Source organism: Rhinolophus ferrumequinum, chromosome 9 (genome assembly GCF_004115265.2).
Source record: "Rhinolophus ferrumequinum isolate MPI-CBG mRhiFer1 chromosome 9, mRhiFer1_v1.p, whole genome shotgun sequence".
In the NCBI taxonomy this organism is placed as follows: Eukaryota; Metazoa; Chordata; class Mammalia; order Chiroptera; family Rhinolophidae; genus Rhinolophus; species Rhinolophus ferrumequinum.
Window position 1 is genome coordinate 22,491,352 of NC_046292.1, and position 17,583 is coordinate 22,508,934.

The 17,583-nt window shown below is 49.7% G+C and overlaps 2 protein-coding genes across 20 annotated transcripts in view; one reads left to right on the forward strand and one right to left on the reverse strand.

Moving 5' to 3' along the window:
* Positions 1–4,935, forward strand: part of S100PBP (S100P binding protein) — a 31,689-nt gene extending 26,754 nt beyond the window's left edge. For 14 of the 17 annotated variants that reach the window (XM_033114600.1, XM_033114591.1, XM_033114606.1 and 11 more), the window contains 2 exons: positions 417–504; positions 2,312–4,935. In XM_033114600.1, the coding sequence (XP_032970491.1) occupies positions 417–504; positions 2,312–2,453 (230 nt within the window). In that variant the 3' untranslated portion in view covers positions 2,454–4,935. The remainder of the gene's footprint in view (positions 1–416; positions 505–2,311) is intronic. The other 3 variants (XM_033114602.1, XM_033114604.1, XM_033114609.1) reach the window with 3 other exon arrangements.
* Positions 4,936–7,969: 3,034 nt separating this feature from the next.
* Positions 7,970–17,350, reverse strand: FNDC5 (fibronectin type III domain containing 5). 3 transcript variants are annotated; one of them, XM_033115716.1, is made up of 6 exons: positions 17,222–17,350; positions 13,468–13,583; positions 12,844–13,042; positions 12,378–12,467; positions 10,415–10,548; positions 7,970–9,479 (listed from the first exon to the last, which is right to left on the reverse strand). In XM_033115716.1, the coding sequence occupies exons 3-6, from the start codon at positions 13,025–13,027 to the stop codon at positions 9,441–9,443; spliced, it is 447 nt and encodes a 148-aa protein (XP_032971607.1). In that variant the 5' UTR covers positions 13,028–13,042; positions 13,468–13,583; positions 17,222–17,350; the 3' UTR covers positions 7,970–9,440. The 3 variants fall into 3 exon arrangements, with proteins under 3 accessions (XP_032971607.1, XP_032971605.1, XP_032971606.1); XM_033115714.1 differs by lacking the exon at positions 17,222–17,350 and adding an exon at positions 15,158–15,304; XM_033115715.1 differs by lacking the exon at positions 17,222–17,350 and adding an exon at positions 15,158–15,304 and having other exon boundaries at positions 7,970–10,039.
* Between the last annotated feature and the right edge of the window lie 233 nt (positions 17,351–17,583).

Sequence of the window (17,583 nt, forward strand, 5' to 3'; positions counted from 1 at the left end):
CCCTAGTTTCTGTGCTCACATAGCAGCCTGGATTTTTCCTGTCACTGCATATATCACAAGTTTCGGTATCGCCTGTCTCCTATAGTAACTTTATTGAGGGCAGATACAGTGTCTTGTGTATCACTATATTCTAGGGACCAGTTAAGTTCCTCACACATTTTAGGAGCTAATCAATGATGAATAAATGAATGGTGGCTGTCCTTATTGCTTCATCATCATCATCATCATCATCCAAGAGCAGACTCCCCTCTCTATTAATTTTTCAGTCTCTGGCTTGTAGTTTTTGTGCTGCTTGTGATAATAGTAAGTAGATAATATTAGGAACAGTGCCTGTTTTCTTTCTCTGAAAGCACATGCTAAGCTGACATGGTAGTTCACTGAGCTGCTTCCTAACCATGGATCCCTCTGTGTCGCAGGTACCTTGAAGGAGCTGTGTGCCTTGGTAGATCACGTTCATCATATGCATAACCCCAAATGGCCGCATCCTTCGGACCTCACCACGCGGTGAGTGGGTAATTAGGAGGAGGATGAAGAGGGTAGGATGGTACAGAAGGCATGTGGAGGGGAGTTAGGGTTATAACTGTTGTTTAATTCCAGAGGTGGGAAAAGAAGCAATACAGTATAAATGGAATAAGAACCGTCCTGAAATTCAGGAAACCTGGGTTCGAATACTAGCTTTGCAATTTTTAATTAGCTGTATGATTTTTGACCTTGTCACTTTACTTCTCTGGTCCTTGAATTAGTAAAATTAAGATGTTGGACTAATTGATTTCAAAGGGCCTTCCTTTCTTGTTCTAAAGTCTTCTGTATTGATGCAGTGTGATTTTACAGATTTACTTTGATCCAATTACTCAGAAACCTTGGAGTGTCTTTGATTCCTTTCTCTCTTGACTTGTATTCAGTCCATTAGCAAGTCCTACAAGCTCTACATACAAAATATGTCCCAAACCTGACCGTTTTGCATCATTTTCACCTGGATTATTGCAGATCTTAAATGCTCTTTGTGCTTCTGCCCTTGCCTGTCTACTATTCTCAACTCAGCTGCCAAAGAGATTCTTTTAAGGCATAAGTCAGAGTCTCTTCTTTGCTCAAAATTTTCTAGTGGCTTCCCATCTCACATCTTCCCATCTTCATGATCCCCTACAAGTAACATGGCCTGGCTGACATGGTTAGCTCACCAACCTCAGCTCCTACTCTGTGCTTTGCTCACTCGGCTCTAGTCACCCTGCTGCCTTCGTTGCTATTTTTCAAATATGTCAGACGTGCTCCCATCTCAGGTTCTTTACACTCGTTTCCCTTCTAGTTGCCAAAATGATAGCACTTCTCAGAAGGACAGTATATAGTATAATCATTATTAAATTCTGGAGTCAGATGTGAATTCAAATCTAGGCTCTTTTATTTACTCCACTCTATGACCTTGGGCAAATTATTAACCTGAGGCTCAGTTTCCCTACTCGGACAAGGAGTTAATGAGTGCTTTTCTCTGGATTGTCATTAGCATTGAATGAGATGAGTTGTTTAAAGAATTCAAGTGTTTTCATATAGGGCTAGATAAATGTCGGGTACTGTTACAATTATTTTCAACCCCTGCTGTTCCTCATAATCACCTGTGGAGATGTCTAAAAATACAGATGTCCAGGCTCTGACTCCAGGGATTCTAAGTCATTAAGTCTGGGGGGTAGGAGGGGCCAAGAATCTATAGCTTTAAAAAGCATCCCAGGTGGTTATTAGGAACAGCTGGGGTTGAGAATGGGCTCAAATTATCTCAATGACCAGCACATGACTAAGGAGACTCTGAAGAAATTGAGTCTATTAATTTTTCAGTCTCTAAACTTGCAACGTAATACTCACATGATGACTTACCTTCTCTGGGAATTTTCTTCTAATTTTAACTGCTGTGTCCTGAGCAACCTTGAGCTGTGTCAGACAATGAGTCCTGTTGGAGGCACAGGTCTGATGCAAGCAATGAAATATAAATCCTGTTCTAAATGTTTCTAGAGGGAGACAATACTATTTTCCTACTTAAGTATTATCATATATTATACATTAGGTTTTCATGGAACATTTGTGTGTATGGCACATATCACTATAATACCTGTATGGAAATTAGGTGGCTTTGGAAGTCGGAAGGAAATAGCACTTATAATGTGACTTTCATATAAATAAAATAGTATAAAATTGTGAGAATTGAAACATAAAATTAATATCCTATTTCTTAAAGTAATGATATTCTTAAAATAGTTGTAAAATAATAGTCATACCAACTGAAACCCTCATTTTTCCTGTTTTTGCTTTCCCTCTCTCCTGATAGAAACTACGCCCGGTTCCGACAGAAACCTCTGGAAAGATACAGTCTGACTCAGTGGGTTGACAAGAACAAGCGAAGCCACCAACGGTTCCAGTGTCTCCCCGATATCCAGTACAGTCCATTCGTTTCATCCCATCAGCAATGAAGGTCCCTATCTAGGGGCCTGTCCAGAGCAGCATCTCATCATCTTCTGCTGTTTTGTGCTTTGCAGATTTTGAATTTTATTTTTCATAAGATTTTTATTTAAAGAACTTGTCACCTTTTGGAAATGCCCATTGCCAACTTGAATTTTTTGTATAAAGACCTTCATTCGTGTGTGTATGTGTGTGTGTGTGTATGTGTTTAAGCAGTGTTAAGTTGATTCAGTTTTTTTTTCTTTAAATTGAAGGTGGCCGCCTCCTGAAGCCCAGCATTAAGCCAAAACACCAGGTTCAAGCAAAACACCCACCTTTATGTAGAGGTGAAGTCTACTGGTGCCCAAAAGAAATCATCTTTTAATCTCCTGTAAGGAAGAGGTTCTTTTCAGGTTGCAAGCCAGTGTTAATTATTGCTCATGACTTATAAATGGATACAAGTCACTTTTAACAACCCCTCTTACGTGTTTATTTGAATCTCTGAATACCTGTCAGTATTTTAAAGTTGGTAATCCAAGACATTTGAAGTAGGATGGAGTAGGACAAAAATCCTGTTAAAAGGACAAATTAAAATCATAAATCTTCTCCTCTCCTTTTAGTACCTACTAGCTGGCCTTATTTTTTGGCTTTTATTTCATTCTTCATCAAATTTACTTTGCACAATAGTATTTACAAATCATACACACCTTAACTCTGACAAAAGACAGCTGACCAACTGCTGTTGACTTGTGGTCTTGTGACTGATTGTCTTCTCCGCCTTTGTTCAAGGATTTTCCTTTTTTCCCCCAGTGACCATTGTGCTCTCTAGGGTTCTGCCTGTTAGACACAGATATGCCTCTTAAGAACAGTCTTCTGACTCTTTATTGAAGAGCTGCCCACCCAGGGTCTTGACTCCAGGACAGGCCATAAAGCCAATGTTACTGAGTTATCAATTGGTTTTCAGTTTCATGTACTGACCCTGAACTTATAGTCTGAGGTGATGTGTTAGTCAGTGAGCCTCCATCCTGTGGGAGAGACTTTGGAGAGGCTCTCTGTTGTCTCCGTTAGTCAGCAAGAGGTGCCTTCAGCCCCTGGGTGCTACTGTCTCCTTTGGTCAAACTTCTGATGCAGTTTCACAAAACCACTAAAGTTGGTCTGATATAGTTGTGATTAATACTGTGCACAAAAGCATTACCTGAGCTTCAGGTTTGGTGTTAACCCAAGTTGACAGACTTTGTGCAACCATCTTAATGGATGTCTTAGGATTTTGTTATTCTTTATTTACAGACAGCTCTAGACATTTTTCGGAGATTTTGTAGTCCAGCATCCATGCTATTGTTGTTCACTCTCTGTGAAGGTTGTACATAGTTGCTGTAGCACAGCCTGTGGTGTTGGGCTGGCTGCCTCTGTCTGGTTTGTTTCATCAGCCCCGTTTTTGTTTGTGAGTAACCCATCTTAAATATCCCACCCTGCTTTAGAAACTGACTTGGGAAAAGCTTGGTCATTCAAGCCACCCATAAATTTAGATGGATGTCCCTAAGTATTTACTGTTATTATTCAGTCAAGGATTCTCTTTTCCATGGACATTGGGTTTAATTCTGGGACCAAGATGCTATGAAGTTCTGTTTAAGGGCAAGAGTCAAATCTGTTATTTCAGTTGTCATTTAGTACAGCAGTCACTTCTCCTGGTTTCCCTAAATTAAGTTGATGCAGTGAGACAAGTATACATACATCTGCCTTTGGAACCATAGCATAGATAGTTAATTGTAGCTGGAATAACAAGCACTGCAGCTGTCTAGTTCCCCATAGATAACCCAAGGAGTGAAGGCACTGCGTTTTGCAGAAATCTAAGACGTGTGTTCTTGCCTTCCTGTTACAGGAGGATCTAAGTTTCACCATATAATGGGAGCGTCGTCTTTGCCAAATCAAATGAGTGACGGGTTAACTATAAAATGTGACAATCACATTTCCTCTTTGCTCAAATAATTCTGTTTTTCCAAAGCGTTAGCAGCTTAATTAAATCTGTTGGACTGGGGGAGGAGAGAACTGTTCTCTAGCGATTAACATGGTATTCTTTAAGGAGAAAAAACAAAGCCAAAGAAAACTCATTATCAGGCATGTTCACCTTAAAGATGGTAGTGGGTGAAATCTGGAGTTTTAACCTGTTTTTAAAGCTGCATATCATATTTGGTGTTGGCCTCAAATATTTCATGTGGAATTCTTACTGTATTTTATGTTACGTGCATTTAACTGCCTACCTAGTTTTCTTCATCTGTGACGACATTCTCACCACAAGGGTCTTGACAAAGCAGAGTAAAAATGTGCTATTTATATAGTTTACTTGTATGTAAAGAGCCTGAAATAACCTGTAGTTTGGCATCTAATTCAGGCCCTGATTTACTTGAGTTGTCAGGATCAATTATGAAACTGAAGTTTGGTGCCTCCTCTTTATCATGTTTTTTCCCTGTAGCAGTTGTGTTTAATGTCATTAAAAAGAAATAAAAGTTCTTGTCAGTGGCATATGTGCTGTGGCCGTCTGTTGCGGGCTTTGAAGGAGGGTTTCTTCATCTTCGTGTAGGTAGGTATTGGGGTGTGGGAGGGGGCGGCAGTTAGTTGAATGTGGTACTGGGAGGCGAGGGTGCGTGCTCCCTCTTCTTTTGAGGGTAAATTACAGTGTTGAGAAAGGCGTTCCAGCAGTTAAGAAATGTTGAGATTGATTGGGATTTGCAGCTACATAGAGTGCATGTCAGGAGGCTGACATGTGGAGAGCCTGAAATATCACTGTGCTGCTGTTTTTGCAGAGGGAGCAATGGTTCAGCCCGATCAGACAGACGTTGCTTCGCGTTCCTTCCCATGTTTGTGGGGTTGACCTCTGTGCCTCTTCTGCCTCTCCAGAGCCAACACTGATTAAGGAAGAAGCTGAGCTAACCCGGGGCACTGTCCCTTTAAGAGGCATGTGAAACCAGAATTGATAGTACAAAATTGATGCTTGTTCTTCACTTCTCCAGAAAGTGCTCCTAGAATCTGGGGTGAAGGTGGGTAGGTGTGGGAGACACAGTGTTCCTTAGATCCCTTTTATGAACCTAAGCTTCTTAGACTTACCCCCAGGAATAAGGATGAAAGGAAAGGCAATAATAGCTTGTCACTTATATTAGCCAATGCTTTTTAAGTCTCAACTCGTGCTGAGAAAATGTGTGGCAACATGTTTGGACAGGCTCTCTGTGCTGCTGTTCTATAAATTTTGTCTAGTGTATATTTTACAGTTCAAGCACAAGGTTCAATATAAATTTGCTAAATTCTCAGCTGTTTGGTATTGTTGGAATCTGAGGTCCTCCTGACCTATCCATACCCATTGTGTTCCTGTCAGGGAGATGACCCTTCACCCAGTAATTGCTTATTTCCTTTTCAGCAATGTGTTACTGTAGGCATCAAAGATTTCAAAGAGCAGGCTGGATTCTCTGAAATGGTGGTGTCCCTTCCCCTTTGTTAACCATTCTCTAAAACATTCTCCTGTTTTGAGCTTTGTAGAAAGTAAAACCCCAAGCATCTAAAACTAGAAAACTGAGTTCCTTGCTCTTGAGTGTTGTCCTGCATTTCTAAGAGAAAACAATGATAGTCCTAAGCTGATTCTAAGGTATGCTTACTTTGTGCCAGAGCACCTGTCGGGAAAAAAATTTCCACTTGTCAGAGGAAGTACCAGCTGGTCAGTGGTGGAATTCCTTAATGAACAAGCTCCTGCCTTGTCAGTCGTCTCCATCTGTCCTCCCCCTACGACAACTGGAACATGCTGTAGACAGAAAATCTGACCCTCCCCAGCACCCATTGAGAAGAGGGTGGAATGTAATCATTTGGACAATCTTCAAAGCCGTCCACGTGATAATCCTGAAATGTATCATTAAGGAATTATTTGTATACAATGATCTTCAATTTAGCTTCAAGTAACACTTGAGGGTTTGGGAATATAACACTGATGGAGCTCGGTGGGGCTGGAGCTGGGGAGGAGGGTCTCCCATTTGTGTAACAATTTGTTCTTGGAGGCTACTCATAAAAGCAAAATCCAAAAACGGAAATAGGTTTAAAGGTGGTGAGAAATTACAAGCCTAAAACATCACATGATGTTTGCTTAGATGTTACATATTTCCGTAAATGGTTGAATTAAGGATCTTAAAAGTGGATTCTATAGGAGGCCTAAACTGAAAAGCTGAGGGTTGAGGGGACAGGATTAGGAGAAAAGGACTCCTGCCCCCATAGAAACACTCCCCAGACCCTGAGGTTTCCCTCTTGTTCCTATGAGGAAGCCCCTCAGCTCCTAGTCTAGGTGGTAGGTGGGGTGCGGGAATCTTCTGTTCTTACCCCTTTGTTCTTGACAGATGAGGAAACCAGTGTCCCCACTCCACCTCACCCCATGTAGCTGGCCTGAGGTGTTACCTGTGTTACAAGGCAGGGTCTCCCGCCTCTCAGTCCTGCATTCCTCCCACAGGCCTACTGTGGTCTGCAAGTCAGGTCTCTCAAAGACTTTGTCTGTGAGGAATCTGTGGATCTGAGTGGTCAAGAAAGGACTCCATCCCAAGCTACAGCTGTAAGGTTCTGTGCAACTACACTTGATTGAGGAAAAGCTCAGTCGTAAAAGAACCTGGTGGTGTAGAGAGGTAATTAAAGGGAATGGGGTTTAAGCCAAGGGTGGTGTTCGCTCCTCACCCCTCACACCCTCGGCTGATGCACTACAGGCACAGATAAGGAGAAGGCAGGAAACTCCCATTAAGCAATGCTCCCCGTACCCCGCCTGTCTGTCCCTGCTGCTGGTGGGGCTGCTTCATCACTTGGCACTATGCGGACACCGAGGACCTGGGAAGTACCTCTGGGGTCTGGCTTAGAGTTCTGTATGCTACAATTAGCATACAGAATTCCCCACTTTCTTATCAGCCTCTAAGACCACCTGCTTTTGGAACTTTCCAGAACAGCCTACCCTAAGCCCCACTCACCTGACATTTTCTCTTCAAACTCTTGCTGGCTCTGATGGAAACGTTCGAGGTGCCCCATTTACTGGGTTGCTCATTGGCTAATGGTATCATTACTCTACCTTTCAGTCTGCTGTTGGGATCATAGTGATGTTCCTTTAACAGCCCAGAACAGCATGCTGCAAACACTGAGCCGCAGCCTCTGTAATTCCTCCACTTCCCTCCTCACCCCTTGGAGAAACAGGACTGCATTCCTCTGGCCAGGGAAAGCACCCAACCCCTCCATGGAAAGGGAAACCCTTTGTTTTCAAAACTGAGCCCCAGCCTGCATACCTATGTGGTTCGGCAGCCCAAGCTTGGGTTTGGTGGGGGTGTGGGGGGGGGCTCAGTAATAGGACGATGGAGCAGCTATTTTCTCCTCCTACACGTGCATCCCCATCTGTTCGAGATTTCCCTTCCAACTCCAGCTTGGCTGGCAGGCATGTCCCTAAGAAACTGCAGGCCAAAATGGAGAGAGAACTGACTGGCTGCCAACTGCCAGAAAAAGAGGGCAACATTTGGGCATTTACCAGAAGACAAGGATGTGCCTTTTCATTTGTCTTTTATTTTCCGTTTAAAAAGTGGTTATTGCTCTAACTGGATCAGAGGTAAGGACCTCTCCCCTAAGGAGCCGTGGCCTTGCAGCCCCATTCAGCAGGGATGGAAGTCACAAGACAATGAGTGGAGCCTCATGCCCTCCCATGAGGAAGCCCTTAGTACTGCTGACATCTGCCCGGTACCCTGTCTCTCCTCCCTGTGCTCCATACTCGGCAAAACAGAGCGGTGGCTGACCCGCCATGAGAGCTCTTGTAGACCGGAAGGAAGGGGCGGTCATTGGGTGATGGCTTTCAGCTCTCTGGCTTGGGGCTATTGCTCTTGTTCAGTTCAACAGGTATTCACAGAGCGCCTACTGTGTGCCAGGCTTGTGCTAGGCGCAGTTCTCCCATACTCCTGTCCTTAGCCACCCCTGGAAGATGCAGACGTCCATCTCTTCCTGAGCAGGCATTCAGCAGCCGTAACTTGTCAGTCCTAGGGAAGGGTCTGCCTTCCCTTATCAAGCACCATTTTTTTTTTTTTTAACCAGAAAGGGGCAGTGGAGAGAGACCTGTCACCTCACACCACACAGGCTCTAGGGAAGGACATGAGGACCTTGGGTAGCTTTCACAGAACTCTGGATGAGATGGCAAGATATGGAGACCCCAGGGGCCAGGACTGCTGTGACTGTGAATGGCTCAGGCCTGCCTTCCAGTAGCTTCGGCTCCCGAGTGGGTGACTGTGCAGCCCCCAGCATGTCCCACGTGGACGTACCTTTCCAGTTGGCCAAGTCAGCACTGGCACAACTCCAAGAGACGTTTCCTAAAGGAACGGGGCCAGTACCTTCCAGGTCTCTTTCCTACGTAAGACCCCAGACTGATGGTCTTACAGTCAAAGAACGTAAGGGCCAAAGAAGACCAGAGGATGCAGGCAAACAGCTCGGAATCCCTTTGCCCTCTGGAGTGAAGCCCTTCGATTGTGTTTTCAAAAAGAGACAAAACAGATAACATCTCACTCACAAAGTTGTGCATCATGCCACAAACAAGTCCTTGATGGCTGGATCCAGAAAAGGTTTGATGGCAGCCATGACCCTGCCTCGCAGGCAGCCCCACGGCTTCCCTGATGGGTCTTGGTCTAAAAGACAGCTTGAGTCAATCTAGGTGCTTGTCATCTCCCAAGAGCTTTGTGCGTTTTCTCAGAGAGGAAGCCAGTCCAGGAGACGAGAGGAGGCAGAGAGAAGGCTGTGTCTCATGCAGCTTTGCCTTTTCCAGAATGGGGCCAGGCCTTTGAGTTTTGTGGCTTGTTTATTTTTTGCAGAATTTGGGTTTGTAGTTCAGCCTCCTTCACCAGACTAGGACATGGGGGAGAGGGATAACAGTGCAGCTAGCCATACCTCCCCCTCCACTGCAGTCCTCCCTCTCCCTGTGCCTGTGGGCCTGGGGACCAGCAGAGAAGAAAAATGAAATCCTTCTCCCTGCAGACAGGCTGTCACGCTTCTATGATGTTCGCCAAGGGCATGTTTGGAAACTGGGAGGAGAAAAAGGAGAAAAGCGGCCGGGGTAATTGAATAGACTTCTTGCAAGGTTGGAAACAGAACGAGAAGGAAGGGTACAGCAGGGCTGCAGTCTAAAAGCCAGACTCTTGTCCCGTGAGGAAGGAAAGGAGTAGCCCTGCCTGGATGTCTTGTCTCTGCCTTCTCAATCCCAGCCTTCGGCCTCACTCAGCTGGATGGCCAAGACCGGGTCCTGGATCCACGGCCCCTGGTACCCAGTCCACCCCCAGCAGAGCCATCCCACTGGTTGGTTCTCACATCCTGCAGATCTGCCTCTGAGCACAGCCTCAGCCACTGACATTGTTGAGGTGCTTCTGGAGATGGGGGTTAATAAGAGCCTTCAGGAAAATGCGCCAGAAAGAGAAGCCAAGAGAGAGGACAGCAAGCCAGAGGTGTAAGAAGATGGAGGGAGGAGGAAATGCAGAGAGAGCCAGATGTTTGTCAGACAATCATCGTCAAGACCGTGAGATCCTCTTACATTCTCTCCTGTCTTTCTTCTGGGCTGCTCAGAGCAAGCACTGAAAAGGTTTCATATCTGTTTTACAGAAGAGGAAATGAAGGTACAGAGGTGAAGCACCTGCCCAAAGTCACACACACAGCACAGCAGAAGCAGAAATGAGCTCAGAGGCCCCTCTCTTCTTGTCCCACACCAACCAAAAATTCTGCCCTCCCCACTCGCTGCCTTTGTGTGTTTTGTTTTTCATTTAGCTCCCACTGGCCCCTGGCACCCTGCAAAAGCAGAGGATCCAAAATCAATTTGCAGAGTCCCCTGGGTCACACAGGCAGTGGCCAAGCTTGGCTCTGCTCAGCTGTAGCCATGCCAGGCCCTCCACTGACCCCTTCTGTGGTCCAGGGACTCCCGGTGTGTGAGCCAGGGGGCCGCCCACCCACACCCAAGTCTTGCCCTCACCTTGCTGCGGAGAAGACCCCCGCCTTGGTGCTCGGGTGTGCTGGTTTCTGATGCACTCTTGGTTTTTTCCTTGTTGTTATTGGGTTCATTGTCCTTGATAATGTCGTACTGGCGGCAGAAGAGGGCGATGACGCCTGGGGGAACAAAGGAGAGCAGTGGGAGAGCTTGCGGCTTGCTGCATTCCCATGAGCTCTTGTTAGGTACCGAGCTCCAGACGGTCTCTCACCTGCACTACTGCAAGTCTGCCTCTCGCCTCTGGCTCCTGCGGCCACCGGTCCCCTTACTAGCCAGCCCCTTCACTGCTGCTGGGTTGGGCCTCACAGCACCATGAGGGTCCCTATTATTAGTGTCCCCAGTTAAGGAGTGAGGACACAGATGCAGAGCTTAAATAACTTAATCAAGGTTGCTCAGGGGTGGAGCTGGGATGTGTACTCCAGGGCCTGCACTCTGCCAAATGCTTATTGTTATCAAACTAATAATACAGAGCATAAGAGTTGTTGAAAGTCAGATAGCATCAAGGCAGCTACCTCCAATTCTTGTAGGTGTCGTCCCCATTTCTACTGCTATAATTGATGTAAAGTGCTATTTCTTGACCTCTCTGCTTTAGATATTATTATCTGCTGACTTCCCACTGTGGTAGGTAACCCCCAACAACTGCCCCTGTTTCCTTCCCCATCATCCTCACAGAATTATATCACAATTTTGGGTTAATTCAGTCTGTTTATATTGTTACGATTATGTAAATACTATATGTGGCAAGTCTAATAATACACCATAAGTGAACCTCCTCTTTTGTACAATCCTTTGTTTTTCTTGCTTCCCCCCCCCAACCCCCGAGTGCCTATTTTTCCATTTGGGACATTTTTTCCCCAAATGCTTCAGGTGGTAGAGCCTGCCCTCTCGACCACCATGCTAATACAGCTTTGGCATGGCGTTCAAATCCCTCAAAACAGACTCCAGTCCAGCCTCATCATCCTTTACGCTCCACTTTCTACCTTCTCTCTTTCTACCTTTGCAGCTGCACTGAGTCAGACTGAGCTTCATTTATTTCTTGAACACACTGTGTCCATAACACCTTTCCTTTTTTTGGCTGCCTGGTGAACTTCTTTTCATCCTTCAAAGCTCGAATCCCATGTTAGCTCCTCTTTGTGTTTTTCCTGATTCCTAGCCCCGGAATGAATTCCCTCTCCTCTGCTCCCATACATGGTACTATTGTAGCGTTCATCACACTGCATTATAGTTAGGGACGGGCCTGGCTTCTCCCAGAGTGAGCTCCTTGCAAGCACTAAGAAGACTGAGCTTCTTAGTCGCAGCTGTCGTCCTACCTGGAATGCACTATCTGGAATGAAGTGGCTGTTCAGAAAATGCTCGTTGAGTTGAGTACAAAAATGAAATTTGATCTTTATCCGCAGGGAGCTCACAGACAAGTGGGAAAAGAGAGAGCAATAAGCCCAACTAACTGATCTAAGAAGGGCTAAAGAGAGGGGCAAACAGTGGGCTGTGGGTCACCGAGGCAGGAGGGACAGTCTAGTGAACGGGTTGGGGAGGCTTTCCGGAGGCATCTCAGAGCCAGTCCAGAGGGTGAGTTGTGTTAAGAGCGTGTCCCAAGCCTGAGCTGCCCAGGCCTGAAGCACATCCCGAAGAGGGAGGAGAGGCTGCTGTGCCGTGGCCAGAAGACACAGGGGCCACGGATGTGTCACCACCAGGAGCCTAAGTGAGGGGAAGGACATGTGCTCATATAATCCTCTGTGTGTGTGTGTGTGTGTGTGTGTGTGTGTGTGTGTGTATGTGTGAGGGCTGAGTTAGAGATCTGGTCCCCAGAGCTGGCCCAGGCAGGACTTAGAGACTTCTGACCTCTTAGCTCTCGCCAAGCCCCTTTCCTTCCTTTCTGGGAGACGAGGGGTCTGGTCAGGTCGTCCGTTTCCCAGAGGGTAAGTGCAGTGGGGCTGGAGGCCAGACTCACCAGCCCACATGAAGAGGACCACGACGATGATCAGCACCTCGCCTGTCCGCAGCTGCTGGTTCCTCCCCATCTCTTTCATGGTCACCTCATCTGCGGGGAGACAGGCACTCGGTCCGGGCTCCTTCCCTCCCCCAGCCACAAGCTATTAGCGCTTATTTCTATAGGTGCCCACACATCTAACAAAACGAGGTTCGAGAATATGCTGATGGATACTTGGGGTGGCAGCGATAAGACTTAATCCAGAATTGAGACTTTATATACCTCAATTACCTGCTGAGAGATGGCCATTGTCTTGAGTCACCAGAGTGACTTCCTCTCAGGTACCTGCTTAACTAGGCAGTGGTGGAGTGCGGGGGAGGCGTGGGGGGAAGGACGGGGGATTCAGTGCTTTCCTCAACCACCACTACTCTGGCCCTGACCTACCCTCACCCCACCCCGTCCCTTCCTAACAGTGACCCCGGCCTGCCTTTGTTCTTGGAGGCCATCTTCTCCGCCTCGCGCGGAGTTTTGAAGAGCACTGGCTCGCTGGCTGGACTCTGGCCCTGAATGGAGATGGCCTGCACGTGCACAATGTACTCCGTGTCCTCCTCCAGATCCCAGAGGGCGCACGAGCGGGTGGTGGTGTTCACCTCCTGGATGAAGCGCAGCATCCGCACGTCCTTCTTCTGCCAAGGCAAGAGCCAGCCCTGTTTTCAGTGCCTAGTCAGCACCCCACTCTGCTGCCTCTCCAGGGGTGATAACGGGCCCACCTGGCTACCATGCTAAGCTCTTGGCGTACAGAATTTTCCTGATGCATTCCATCATCTCTGCAGTTACCAATATCTCCATTTTACAAGACGAGACAGGTCAGAGAGGTTAGGGAAGTTGCCCAAAGCCATACATCTATGAGAACTGGAGCCGGATTCCAAACAAAGGCTCTGGAGGCCTGACTCACTGACTGATTCTCTCTGGGGCCCCCCTTTTCAAACCATATGTGCAACTTTCTGCCTGTCTTTCTTGCTCCTCGTTCCTTTTCCTGTTTCTTTCTGCACCTCCTCCTCCCCCACCCACCAGTACTATCTTGATGTGTTCTTCCCTCCCAGAGGGTTACCTGCTGAGAGATGGCAAATCCGATGACAACTTCATCCTCCAGGACATCCCAGCTCACCACTGCGGAGTTGGCCTTGAGGTGCCTGACCGTGACATTCACTGGGGCCGAGGGGCTGTCTAGGGGTGGGGAGGCACCTGAGCCTGAGCATCCTCTGCTGCGAGGCCCAGGCCCACTGTCTCCTAAGTGGAAGTCTGGGGAAGGCCATGCAATGTGGAAAGGAAGAAACAAAGGCCTCCATGGGGTTGGCACATGGGCCTGTTCCTTAGCTGTTGCAGGGCCAGGCCTGAGAGGCCTCAGGCCCCTTGTGTCCAGGGTGGGAGCCCCTGCTGGCCACAACTGGCCCTACCAGGGGTCCAAGCTAAAACGGATGGGCCTGGACCAGGGCCAGATCTAAAGGAGGGGCGGTAAGAGGTGGAGCCACCAGGAAAGGGAAGACATAGGTGGCCAGGGTTGCGGGAGCTGAAGGTTAGTCAGATGAAAAGCAGTCAAAAGGACTCCCAGTCCAGTGCTCTATCTACAGTACTGCACTGTCAAGTGAGTGACCTTGAGAAAAGAAGAAAGACCCAGAGGTCGAGAAGAGCCAGGCTGGGGCAAGCCCTGGGAAGGGAGTGAGGAACAGGAGAGGAACTCTGTATTGCGGTGACTCAGGCAGAATGAAGCCTGGGGAAGGGCCTCTCTGAGCCTCTTCTCTACACTCTGCCAGCTCCAAAAGGCAGGTGGGGAGGTGGCAGGGGATGATGGAGTCACTCAGAGCAGGGCCCTCAGTGGAGAGTCGAGAGTATTGGGTAGGGCCTTGTGGATGTGGGAAGAGGATGAAGGGGTCAGTTGAGAAGGGAGTAGGAGGGGGAGTGATGGGGACTGTGGGGGTCAGAGAGGGAAGAACCTTTTAGGAGAGGGGCCTCTGTATGCCGACAGGGGAAGACCTGGGCCTGAGCAGCACCCCTCACCCCACAGATGAGTGGACCCAAGGCCCAAGAGGAGACAAAGCCAGACGCGGAGCCGGAGAGAAACAGAAGGACACAGACAGGTGGTGGCAGACAAAGATCCAGAGAACAGACAAGTGGGGTATCAGAGACAGACACAGAGATGGAAGCAATGAGAGAGAGAGAGAGCACTGAGCCACGGACAGATGGGCACAGGGAGAGATGAAGGAGGCAACAACAGCCAGAAGGGACAGAGACAGGCCCTCAGAGGAGGTGGGTGAGGATGAGGCTGGGCCCCACCGGGCAGCCCAGATACTGACTGCACCAGGCTCAGGGGGCCACCCTCACCCACCCTGTGCCCTTGGTACCAGTCCCCATCTCCCTCACCCATGCTCACACACACACTGGGACCCCATCCTGCTCTGACTTTGCAGAGTTGGCCTGCAGGGCTTTGGGGACAAGGAGGGAGGCCCAAGGTGGGAGGACTGGTGTCCTCAGCTGCTCCCTAGGACAGAGAAGGGAGCTAGGGCACCTGAGGAAAAGGCTGGGGTTCAGGGCAATGGGACTGAGGATCACAAGACCCCAGACCCCAGGGCTGGGGTGGCAGGGAAGAAATTTGGGGGCCGGAGGGCGGGTCTGGGGGTCAAGAAGGCAGGAAAGAGGCTAGGGGTGGGGTTAGGGGCAGAGACGGGTCCCGGGGAGCAGGGGAGGGAACTGAGGACTCCCGCCGCCCGGCCCGCGCTGAGCCCCCGCCCGGGCCCCCTTACCCGCCTGCACCAGTGCGAGGCAGACGTAGCCCAGCCACAGGCGAAGCGCGGTGCGGGGCGGCCCGGGGTGCATGGCGGCTGCTCCGGCCGGCTGGCCCGGGGCGGCGCAGGGGGACGCGGCTCTGGCGCCCGGCAGCCGCTGGCGCTCGCGCTCCGGCCCGCGGCCCGCCCGGCCCACCCTGCCCGGCCGCCCCGCGCCGCCCCGCGCCGCCTGCATGTCGGCTCCGCGGACAACGACTCCCGCGCGGTGGCGGCGGCGGCGGCGGCGGCGGTAGCGGCGGCAGCGGCCGCGTCCACGTCGGGCACCCGGGGGGAGGGGTGCCCCCGCTGCGGGGAGAGGAGCAGGGCGGGGTGAGGGCCGAGGGCGCCCCCTCCCGCTCCCTCCCGCTCCCACTCCCCGCTGGACCGGTCTCCGGATCCGCGGGACTCGCCACCTGGCCGCTCACACCCTCTTGCTGGTGCAAGAGCCCAGTGGGGGTTCTCTACTCCCCATCGTGCTCGACTCCAGCCTCGCAGCCCCTCTCCCCTCTGCACACAGCCATGACCCGGCCCCTACCTCTGCCCTTTCACAAAGGAGAGGGAGGACAAGTGGCACAGAGATGTGTCCCTCTGTGCCCCACCCCAACCTCCGCCTGGGGGTCCCCAACCCTCACTCCATCCCAGACCCGAGGTCTTGCTGGCTGGGACCGGAGGGAGCAGAGGGGAGCAATCACAGTAGGGGTAGAGTGCCCGGTAGGTGCTGGGGTGCATACAATAGGTGCTCAGCGTTTACGGTGGAGCCGAGAAGAGAGTGAGCGCTCTGACACACTGGAGGGCCTACCTCTGTGACCCTCCGCCAGTCCTTCCCCTTCTTGGGGCCACCATTTTTATTCCGTAAGGAGAGTAATAGTGAGCATCTACTAGGTGCCAGATGTTGTGCGAAGGGCTTTATTTGTGTTATGTGGCCTACTTCTCACCTATGAGGCCGTGCTCTGCTGTTGCATTTTGCACAGGAGGACACTGAAGCTTGGAGGGGTTACTTGACTTGCCAAGGACTCACAGCACAGCCAGGATTTGAACACGGGCTGATCTGACTCCTAAACCGGTGCTTGACACAATTGTCTCCCCACCTAAAGTGAACTCTGCCATCCTGAGATCCCTGAGAACCTAGAATTTGCCCATGCCAGCTCCTCCCCAGTTAGAGAACAATCTGGAACAATCTCTTCCTAAGAGCAGGGTGAGGTAGGAGTGGCTCCAGCCTCCCCACCCCCCATTCTGGCCTGGATGAATGCTATGATCAGTGAGTGAACTAATGACTCTAAAGTGCAGGGGGCTTTGGAGCTGTGGCAAGCAGCCAAAGTCAATAAAAGGGTTTGGATGACCCCTCCCTCATTACATTGGGGACATCCATATACCTACTACTGTCTCTACCTTGGTCCCACACACCATTCTACCCAATCCACTTCTTTTCTGATCTTGGAGTGCCAGAGAAATGCCTTCACCCTGCACCCACCACTCTCTCTCAGATGACAAGTAGGGAAGCTGCCTACCTCCACCCCGTGACACTCCCCATCCTGAATCCCAGTCAGAGAAACAAGGTTAAAGAGAGAGGCATTGCCCCAGAACGCTTGATGGTAGGGGAAGGGTGCAGAGGGGGTGGGGGCATCTCTCTAAATGAGCCCCTCTCCCCACTGTCTGAAATTCCACCATTAGGGGATCATTCCTTTGGATCTTAAAGGACTTCTGGTCTTCCAGAGGCCCCTGGAAGGACTAATCTTTTTTGGAAAGGGAACACCTTTCAAAGTTATCTCACAGAACCGTCTTCAAGATCTCCCCTCTTCCCCCTTTTAGATCAAGAAACTGAGGCCCAGAGATGGAAAGAGCTTGGTGCAAATTCAGGGCTTATCCTAGAGACTTCTGGACCAAAGTTCTACTTGGTCACCTTGGAAGGGGTGAGATGAAAGGGGGCTCAGAGGTTCTTGCTGAGAAGCGGAATTTAACTGGCCAGCCCCTCAGTACCCCTAGGCCTGCTCTGCTTGGCAGGCTGACACTCCCTGAGCCCCATCTGTTTCCTCAGCCACATACCTTTTCCTGAGGTGAGCCTCAGTTGGGACCTCCACCTGGTTGGGATAGGAGCCTGGGAACCAGAGCACCTCTCTCTTTCTGTCCTTTTTCTTCTCTCTCTGTCTCTGTCTCTCTCTCCTCCTTTCTTTTTCTTTTCCTCTGCTGGCAGCTGCTTTACGCCCCACCCTGCCTGGCCTCGCCCCGCCCCACCAGCTGCAGCTTGGCCCCTAGGGACCCCCACCCCCACCCACCAGGGAAAGACAACACGGGGCCTGCAGGAGCAATTGGAGTCTCCTTGGGCCTCATGGCAGAAGCCAGCAGGAAGGAGAGGAGTCATTTAGAGGTCACAGAGTCCATTCCTGTCCCTGCTGGGGAATAAAGGA

What these genes read in the sequence shown, in the direction of transcription:
- FNDC5 (XM_033115714.1), bottom strand. Translation starts at nt 15,230, where the DNA reads ATGCACCCCGGGCCGCCCCGCACCGCGCTTCGCCTGTGGCTGGGCTAC. An exon ending in GATGGCCTCCAAGAACAAAG is followed by an intron (nt 12,468 to 12,843) that starts GCAGGCCGGGGT and finishes GTCTCCCCGCAG; the next exon opens with ATGAGGTGACCATGAAAGAG. An exon ending in GGTCCTCTTCATGTGGGCTG is followed by an intron (nt 10,549 to 12,377) that starts GTGAGTCTGGCC and finishes TTGTTCCCCCAG; the next exon opens with GCGTCATCGCCCTCTTCTGC.